This window comes from Lolium rigidum, chromosome 6, assembly GCF_022539505.1.
Source record: "Lolium rigidum isolate FL_2022 chromosome 6, APGP_CSIRO_Lrig_0.1, whole genome shotgun sequence".
NCBI lineage: Eukaryota > Viridiplantae > Streptophyta > Magnoliopsida > Poales > Poaceae > Lolium > Lolium rigidum.
In genome coordinates this window covers 335684892-335695166 of record NC_061513.1, presented here as the reverse complement: position 1 = coordinate 335695166, position 10275 = coordinate 335684892, and the positions used below count along the sequence as shown (strand labels likewise).

The 10275-nt window shown below is 50.4% G+C and overlaps 1 protein-coding gene across 1 annotated transcript; it reads right to left on the bottom strand.

The window, feature by feature from the left end:
- Positions 1–5146: 5146 nt before the first annotated feature.
- On the bottom strand, positions 5147–9173 carry LOC124664846 (protein FAR-RED IMPAIRED RESPONSE 1-like). The gene is made up of 6 exons (XM_047202274.1): positions 8701–9173; positions 7922–8186; positions 7116–7806; positions 6550–7007; positions 6168–6455; positions 5147–6088 (listed from the first exon to the last, which is right to left on the bottom strand). The coding sequence occupies exons 1-6, from the start codon at positions 9171–9173 to the stop codon at positions 5366–5368; spliced, it is 2898 nt and encodes a 965-aa protein (XP_047058230.1). The 3' UTR covers positions 5147–5365.
- Positions 9174–10275: the final 1102 nt, after the last annotated feature.

Genomic DNA, 10275 nt, shown 5'->3' with positions numbered 1-10275 from the left:
GGAAGAAGATAGAAAGATGTGGTTAGATCGGAAACTAAATTCCTGTAGCCTGTATCGCATACAAGTGATTGCACTTTTGTTCTTACCAGCCTGCAGTTTGCTACATTGTAGCCTAGGTGCTCCCCAACAAGCATCTCTCTGAACCTTGGACTGAGCCAGTCTTCTCCATTAATCACAGCAGTCTGCATTTGTTTGTGGTAGAATTTTTTTTCTCAGTTGCAAGTTGACAGGAGGGAGAAATACAGAGGAAGTTGTGCAACGGAACACGAAAAGGATTCTTACAGCAAACGATGCCGGCATCCAATGACGCCACATGTTATCCAGTACACCATTTGAAATGTACATAAGCTTGTCGTGAGTAGTGTAGGACCTTGTCAACCCATCTACCGCAGGAACCGAGTATATACCCTCCCTGGAGAACACACTACAGATGTCTGCACATGAGAGAACGAGCACCGTGGGCACATTACTCCGAAACCAGATCCTGCAAGATTTCGCAGAGGCAAGGACAGTTAACACAACCATAATGCGCGGAGCAAAAAACAACTTTGCTGAATGGTACATTTTTCGCACCGTGAACCCTCCACCGCATCCTGTCTGATTTAGCAGCTTCATAAGTTTTCTGCAAAGTGGAGGACGTGCTTTCGCATGGTATAGACCCAGAGAGAAAGGAGAAGGTCCAAACACAGAATGACTTCTCACGATAATCACTTCATAATCATCGTCAGGCACATGTGGCTCTTCGATACCTTCATCTGGGGCCATCACTACTTCACCAACAAACAAGCCCCCTGATTCATTTACTAGGAAAAATAAAAGGGTGTAACTTAGTCAGCAAATACATTTAGTACAATTTCATGCTGGCGCCGCAAACACAATTAGTCAACAACTGCAACAGCTTACATGATTTTATATGGTCTGGCGTGCAATCATACACGGGAGACCCATCAGGCACAAGTGGATCAGCTGGAGTAGCAAAGAACGCCTTCTGCTCATCAGTTAACACTGAATGTTGACCACGAGCACCTTGTTCACCCAAACTTTCCCAAAACACCAAATCGGCTGCACCGGAATAGAAAACCCAAATCAGTGGGCACAATGAAACATAACATAAAACTATGTGTCCTGGCTCTACAATAGGATTTTAGGAAACCAAATTATCAGACATAATGGAACAGAACATGTACCATTCTTCCACCCCATGCTTGCCCGATCATCACTTGGTTGTTGGACAGCGCCGATCTGCTTCAACACGAGTTTCCCTGACTCCACTGCCACACATGTCAGACAAGTTAGATTCCTTTTTTGTGGGTGTTTTTCGCGTTTACTCAACCTATTCAGAAGAGAGACACCACCTTTCAACGATCCCATCTTGCTGTCATTAGCTGCAACACCACTTGAAGAAGACTCCCCAGCGGATATATTCAGTGGATAAGCTCCAACTGGTTGGAAAAAAGGAGGATCAACATCTACTCAGTGAGTAAGAATTAACACCGGGGCTGCATATTTTGCAATATAGCATTTTTCATAGAAGACACACCTAGCTTAAGACGTGCCTCCTGTTTCTCAACAGAGTAGGAGAGCCACCGAGAGCGCATGAAGTCAATTGTTTCTCCTAGGACCTTCTCGGCGCCGGGCACTCCCTTCAATAACTCTGAACACTTCATGGCATGTTCATCAATCAAGTTTAGCCCAAAATGGGTCATGTCATGCACCTACACACAGAACAAGGAATGTTATGTGCCAAACAAGAACCCGGAAACAAGAAGAAACAAGTCAAAAAATGTGTCTCCGGGACGAGTGTTAAACACCTCGGAACAAATTTCGGCACCCTCTGTGCGATTAGCTGGCTTCACATCCCGAACCTTCTCCACAGGATCCCTACGCACCGATCTGCTAGCAAATCCACGGCTGTAGCACACGTCGCTCCTCTCACGGATCTGCAAAAACAAGCATCCGGCATAAAATCCTCTGCCAATACAAGTGAGAACCGCCTTATTTTGCCCTCGCAGCTAGACCAGCACAGCATTTTTACCTTGGTGATGCCGAACATATCAAGGCTTGACATGTAACCCTTCTTGGTGTCAGCTTTCACAAGGGCACGCATCTTTTCGGAGGTGTAGGCACTGATCCTAGGGAAGACGTCATGCACCGGGGAAAGGGGTCCAAATCCTAGGTTGTCAAGGTAAAAAACCTGGTAATAAAACAGAATATTTTTCTTTTAGTCGCATGGTTCAGTTGTTTTGGTAGCAGGCAATAAGCTGAAATGTAGCTGACTGTATACCTTCAGTACAGCTGGGCAAGCATGCACCACGACAGAAGCTGTGCCATCAGCCAATTCATCTTTCAGCCTGGATGCTTCACGCTTGATGCACTTGATGATGTACCCAGCCCAGTTTACGTTTTTTATGTTGTCAGTGTCTAGTAGGTGTTTTAGGATTTCTGTGTTTGCAAATTCAGCGTTGCAGCATGTTGGAGCGAGGAAATGTGTCACAGCATACGTAACTACTGCAATCTTGAAGCTAGCTCTGCTGCCCATAAGACATGCTAGCACCATAGTTCTTCAAAAGAACTTGTCTCAGCTCTGCCATGGTGATTGGGTAGTTGCACACACTAATCCGAAGCAACTTCCGGACTACACTGACAATTTTGGGCTGGACTAGTTCACCCAATGCAACTTCAGCTCCCTCAAAAGGGATGCCAAACATAAGGAATACATCTACATCTCTACAAATGATGCCATTGAAGTTCCTAGTATGGATGCACAAACCAGCACGGTCCGACGTCTCCACATTCCTCATCGGCCAAAGGCTTACTAGGGGATCCGGCTCTGTGTTTCTAGGTAGCCTAAGCAAGCCACCGAAATCAATACCCTCTACTATAGCCGTCTTCTCAGCATCAAAAGTGGCAAACAGATCACAGACCTTGGAGATCGAACTTGAGCAGGTTGCTTTGACATGCAAGCCCCCGCGCTGCGGCTCTACGGGCGGCGAGCAGCTGGATACCTGTCTTCCGTCGCTTGTACACCTGAGTCGGGCTCTGCTCCACCTGGCCGCCTTGCGGGACGTCGGCGCCGAGCTCCCGCTCATCTGCTAGCGCGGGAGGCGGCATGCGCGAACAGCCGGGAACGTCTCTGCGCTTGCCCCTCCCATTCCCTCCCATCGTGACCTGTTCACAAGGAGAAAACAGAGTAGAGTTAGCTTTCCCCGTGGTGCAAGCAGGTGGTGGACGGCGCGGCGAGATGAGTTGAGGAGGACGCGGCGGTGACCTTTGGGAGAGTGGAGCGGTGGCTTGTGTGAGAGAACAGAGACGAGGGGTGCGAGATGGGAATGAAACGAACAGAGATGGACACAGAGCTTAAGCACTCCACCCTCTCCGCCTGCCCCGCCCTCTCCGTGACGCCCCAGTACTGTTTGTGTGGAGCGGCGCACACACGACCTCAGCAGCTGTACCACGATGCCTGCGACAGGACTACTGCATCCATACCGCTTCGTCACCCCACGATTCTCGCGGGAAAACAGGTACCGTGGTTTATCCAGCGGTTCTTTCGCCTAGCTAGCGCGTAGCCTCGGCCGCAGATCTTTGACAAACGATCGCACGCCGAATACAGGAAATTCACAGCGCATACCACGGGACAGCGAACAAGTTTTTTCAAAAATTTCAAATGGATGCCCAGCATCCACCTAACCCGGAAAAAGAGCGGGGGATTGGAAATTTTGGAAGGTCGAACAGCTCTTCTCCGCTCGTTATGCAGTTCCATGAAGTTGACTGAATTTTTGGATGACAAAACGCATGCAGAATCATACTAACCAGCTTACGCATTACATGAAAGTTATACAAGCATCCTTGCTTCACACTTTCCAGCTACCAACAGGGTACACAGATCAAACAACTGATCGGTCACATCTACCAAAAGGGTTCACAGATCAAACAACTGATCGGCAAACTAATCTTAAGGAACACTTCAGCTACAAACAGTGCTAGCTGCTATTCCAGCGAGCAAAACGCTAAACCGAGTACCTACTGCCAGCTGATGAGCTGCTTTGCTCCCGCCGCCTAGCTGAGTCAAACTAGACGAGCGCGGACCCGTCGCTGCAAGAGGTTGCGGACGCCGTCGTCGCCAAAACGTCGACGGTGGCTAACCACCTCGTCCTCGCCCTCGTCGACGCCTTGGTAACCTGCATCAGATGAAGAGTCCCCGTCCTCGAGCTGAACCACACCGGCCGCACGCTCGCGGACGCCGGCACCCATGCTCTCCGCCACATGCTCCTCTGCGCCTACGTCGCCAGGGCCAACCTGAAATGTATTTTCTGTTTGGATCAGAAACCTCCCAGCAGATGATTGCGAAGTTATCTACTCGATGGGCAACCGAACTAACCTCAATGGGAATCTGTTCGTTGACATCCCCATCCTCAGCCTCTTGCTGCTCACCGTCGTCGTTGCCGTCGTATCCGACGCTCACTTCATCGTCCGCTTCGTACCCTGAATCCCCAAGACCGATCTGAAAAAAAAATTGCAAGGTCGAGGCGTCAAGCATAAACGAAACTACTACAAAGTGGGCGGAAAGAATAGGCCGGCAAAACGAACCGACGTGACGGGATCTCCGAGTGAGCTATCCGGAACCATGGTGCTCGCGACACGGTTCCTTCGATACCGAGGTCAAGCACGAGACGTGCTCGGGGTCGATGCTGGAAGGAACGAGTCGGACATCTCCTTCTCCTTTGATCTTGTGTTTTTGCCTCCTGTTGGATCTGTGGGGATGGAATTTTCTGCCTGGAGAGTAACCAGGTAGTGCCCTTTTTATACAGCTATGTTTGTGCTCATAGTCACGCATGTGTTTTTTGAATTTCAAATCTGCCGGCCCCACATCAGAGTGCAGCTACGTGCTCCAACATGCGTTCCCCTGGCCAGCACACTCTGTACCGCAGCACACCATTTTTCTGCCTGAGGGAACTCTTTACACTCCAGGCTACCATGCAGCCAGAGCATTCTCTGACTTGGAGCCGTATGTTGGGCAAATGGAAAATTTGGATACATCGAGCAAGCACATGCAACATTTTATTCAGCCTGTCAATCATCTAGTTATCGCTTCTTTACCACCACACAACACGCACATGATTGAACAGATCTCATGTCTCTATCAGTAGCTAAAATTACAGAGTTGAACTGAAATTGCAGAGTTGCATAGCAAAAACAGCTAAGTTTGTGGCATTGCAGAGTTGAACTGGAAATGCAACAGAGCAGGTCAACAAAATTACAGTTCAAATCCCTATCAGTAGCTAAATTACAACACTGGAGAGCTCACCTCAAAATAAACAACAGACAATGCCAAGAAAATAGCTAAGTTGTAGGTGGAGTTCTTGCTCTAACCATCTGTCACTTCCACTCCAACGGTACATGTCGCGGCGTTATGGCCGGTTGCTCCACAGGCGCTACATTTGTTCTGCCTGCGCGGCTTCTTCTGAAGAATACCACTGTCAGGACCAGCCCGCCGATCAGGTAACACCGTGCATGTAGAAGAGTTGTGTCCAGGCTTCCGGCACCTCTTGCAGAATGTTGTCTGCTTGGAAAGACCCTCCGGCCGATCACCGTCTTGCCGCTTGCCTTTTGTCGCTGTTTTCTTACAACCTCCGTCCAAGAAAGACTTGAACCTTGTTGCCTTGGGCCTACCCCTTCCCCTCTTAATCAGTGGTTCCTTAATAAGCACACCATCAGTAGTCATTGCCCCACTATCCGCCAACCCTTCAAGCTGAGCTCTATTATTAGTCACCCGCCGGCCTTCCCCATCGTCCTCGGCACCACTAGAATAGTACAGTGGAGCAACTGGAGTTTCGTCATCACGAAGCTCTTTCTTCGCAGCTGTGATGTGTCTCATGACAATACGGTACTTACTCTCTGCTAAATCACCCATTTTTACTAGCTCCAGGGCGCTAACGTACATTATGTTGTGCCGGAAGGACTTGGGCAGCGACAACTCCGTCTCTTGGGGACCCTCAACACTTGGGCCCAAAATGTCCCGAGCAGATTTTGTCCACCGCTTCATTATGTGGAAGTCAGGGATCTGATTCAATCCAAGGTGTATCATCAGCTGCAAGAATGTACATGGATAGTCAGTGCCAATAAAAAAATAAACAGGGGCAGGATGCGTGACCAATGAGATAACCCACCCTAATGACATGGGCGCACACGACACCGAAATGTCCAAACAATCCACATTCACATAGGAAGCGCTGTCCTTCCTCAACACGAACCGTGAATTTCGTACGAGCCCAACTGGGCCGGAGATGAGCATATGAATGCTCCAGCTCGTACAAACTCTGGGCTTCTATTTCCTTAGGTGGGTTGAAATTCTGTCCCCTCTCCAACTCAGCTTTGAAAAGCTTCATCACTGCCCGCGTGTAGATACAGCGGGCATGTTTCTCTATAGGCCAGCCACCCCTCTCTTTCCGATTGCACTGCGAACACCACAAAAAATTAAACTCAGATGTCTGCCTAAGTTAAAGGGTTACAAATCAGGGAAATGCAAAGCACAAATTAACACGATGATACCTGCTTGTTTTTGTGTTCTTCTGAATCTTCAGCCTCATTCCTATCTTTAAGAAGCTTGTTGTACTGGGAAACAAACTTGTTCATTGAAGAATTCCTAGGGACATATGTCTTCAGCATGTGGTTTGCGCTTTCAACTCTCTGAGTTGAAGTCATCCTTGCACAGTACTTGTCCTTGAAGAAAGGTTTCGCCCATTTGTGGCGAGCCTCAAATGCCCGGATCATGAAACTATTCTCACCTAGACCGAAATCCTCAACCAGCTTCCCCCATCCCTTCTCAAACTCGTCTTCAGTTAACATCTCGTTGACAACATTGTTGAAAGCATCCTTGAAACCAGTTTTCTTACTATATATGCCGCCAAGCTCTTCTTTCGCCTTCCGGAAAACATGCCACTTACACCAACGATGCACAGTGTTGGGGAGAGTCATGCTGATAGCCACCTCCATTGCCCGACATTGATCTGCCAAACAAAAAAAAAACATTGGCAATCCTGTCAAAATGAAGAACAACATTTCTTGGGTTTTTTTTCTTGTGAACAGAAGTGGACACCGGTGTTGCAGTACAGTACCAGTCAACATTGTCAATGGAGCTTTGCCTCCCATAAGAGATACAAATTCTGTATACGCCCAATTGAAACCTTCTATTGTCTCCTCTGACATGAGGATACCAGCATATATAACAGTCTGGAAGTGGTTGTTGACACCAACAAACAACCCGAACGGCATCTTGTAAAGATTTGTGGTGTAAGTTGTATCAAAAACCACAACATCGCCAAAGCACGTGTACTGCCGCCTGCTTCGACCAGTTGTCCATATGAGATTCTTTATTCTGCCTTCAGGATCAAGATCAAACCTGAAAGCAAAATCTGGATCGGCTGCCCGCATGCTCCGAAAGAGATCTATTGTTTTCTTGATGTCATCATCTTTCTGAGAAAATGCTATCTGCTGGCAAATGGTGCGGAGAGACTTCTTGGGAAACGGGAGCTTATCACCAGACCGGTGCATGCTGCCCAGAATACAATGCACTTTGCTTAGGCTGACATTGTTCTCTCTCAGGTAGCGGACAGTGTCTTTCGTTGCTTGGTCAATCCGTTTGTGTGAGTTCCATTGCATTTTCTCTCCGCAGCTCTCAGCCAGCGGGTGGTTGTGATCTGGCCGGTTTGTCTCCACAAACCAACCATCGTCATCTGTCCTGTGTAGACGGATCATCGCCTTGCATCCACACCTAGGTGATTCGCTTTTACCCCTCTTGTCAACCCCCTGTGACAACAAACAAAACAAGCGTTCATTCTGTCAGACACAAACCAGATCATAAACAAAACGACATCAAAATGGACATCAACAAAATTTTTTTGCTGATGGCAACATGCTTTACCTCTAGCTGGCATATAAGGTCTTGCGATGACCTGTACTTCTCGGTGTTTATGTAGCTATGTCCATATCTGATGCCAAAACCAACCTCCCATGAATACAGATTGTAGAACTCGTACGCTTCTGCCAGCGAATCGAAACAAGTGCCGACAACTGGCTCCAGGATGTACTTTGTTGTCCTTGTCGCCGAATTCCTCATGGCTGATTCCACTGCTCCAATATCTCTAGGTGGCCCAACTCGAACATCAGATCCTTTCCGACCTTTATAACTACATAAGAAAACGATCGCAAATAAACTTAATGAGTCTACTCACAACATGACCTACTAAATCAGGCAAAAACATGTCTGCACACAAAAAACTATGCTGAAAACCAATGCCTTTTTTTCGGTTTCCTGTACATGATTTGTCTATTCATAACATCATCTACTAAAAGCAGGCAAAAAACTCTGAGTTCGCCCATGATTTTGTTTCACGCTTTTGTTGGTGCGTGCAGCGTCTCAACATCATCTGCTGGAAGCAAATAAAACTTGCAGTAGGGGAACAAACTGGGTAGAAATCTGGGCAGAAAACTGAGGCACGTTTTTGCATTTTCTTGTCTACACAAAAGAGGCAACAACGATATAAGCAGGGGGCGGCAGGATGAAGTGGTACAGAGTGGTCTTACGGAATAGGCATCAATCAGGTTTTTTCAGAATTTTAGCCTCACGATTTTTTGCTACACTACCTGAAACTTTTGCAGCGAATTGGAATTGACATAATAGTACAGTCTGCATGATCTTACTTTTTCGGTCTTGAGCTTGACTTCCTGATCCCGGCGTCGTCATCGTCGCCGGCTCCCTCTTGGACGCCGGCGCCTGTAGCACATGGGGCAGCAGTGCTGCCGAAATCTTGGGATGGCGCGTCGCCATCGTCGCCGGCTCCCTCTTGGACGCCTGTAGCACATGGGGCAGCAGCGTCGTCGAAATCTTGGGACAGGGTCTCCTCCATGTTGCAGCCCAGCTCGCCGTCGCCGCGCCCTTCGTGGCTCCACCCTTCTTCCTCGGACACGGCGCCGAAGCTGTAGCCCGCAGCACCTATCCCCTCGGCGTCGCCGGTGCCTGCGTGGGCGGAGACGCTCGATTCGCCACCTTGCGCAACGGCCGGAGGAGGTATCAGCGAGCCGATGAACTCGGGTACAGGGGAGAAGAAGCTTGAGGAGGCACCCCCTCCAGAGCAATGTGGATCCGCCCGCCCTGTTGTTGCGCCCGCGTCCATTGCCTGCACGCACCCGGCGTCGCCGTTAGTACACTATCCAAGGAAAAAGGGGGAGACGGCGGCGAAGCATGGCGCACGTCAATGGCTGCCTGCACCTGCTTGTCGGCGGCGCGGTGCGGCCGGCTTGCTGACGACCGCGGCGACGCCGCACGGGGGCGGCGCGTCGACGGCGAGGAAGGCTCCCTGGATACGGCGCACGGGGGAGAAGACGGCGCGGTGTCGGCAACTGTCTACCGACGCCGGCGGCTACAGCGTGAGGGAACACAACGGAGAGGTTGGGGATGGAGAGCACGCAGCGTAGTCCTTTTCTGCTACTCAGCGCGTCTCCTGTCCCCGGCAGGCCCCGTGTCGCGTGGCAAAAAGCCGGATGAAAAGGAGAACGGACGTGACAGGTAAATAAGAGAAATCATGGATAATGTTCCACCAGGCCAGCCTTTGCACGAATCTCCAGGCCCGGATCAACGGTACAGAGTACACCCACACCCATCCTTGGGTGTACAAAATCCACTCTCGGAAATACATATGTACACCCAAGGATGGGTGTGGGTGTTGCTATAGCCGTTGGATGCTTCAAGATTCGGATAAGATGTTAGGTCAGAGTGTGGTTTTTGCTTCTTTTCCATCGTTTCGAAAACTGCCCGGTCCCATGAACGAAGCAAAAAGCCACCAGACACGGCCTTTGACTCCACGATACCGCTGCTGCGTTCCCCACTCACCCGACACGGCCGGCAGCCTCGTCTCCTCCCGAATCCTCTCTCCTCCACCATCATCTCTCCTCCCGAATCCTCTCTCCTCCACCATCACCTCTCCTCCATCGACAGGAGCAGCATGTCGCAGTCAACCTTGCGCAGCAGCACCAGCGGCGGCGGCGCCGGCGGCGGAGGCGGCTGCGGCGTGGGCGGGTGCAGCGGCGTGGGCGGGTGCAGCGGCGGCGTGGGCGGGTGCAGAGGCGGCGTGGGCGGGTGCAGCGGCGGCGTGGGCGGGTGCAGCGGCGGCGTGGGCGGACCCGGCGGGGGCAGATCCGGCGGGGGCGGCGGCGCGGGCGGATCCGGCGGGGGCAGCGTGGGCGGGTGCTCTCCCGTTGGATGCGGGAGCGGAGGAC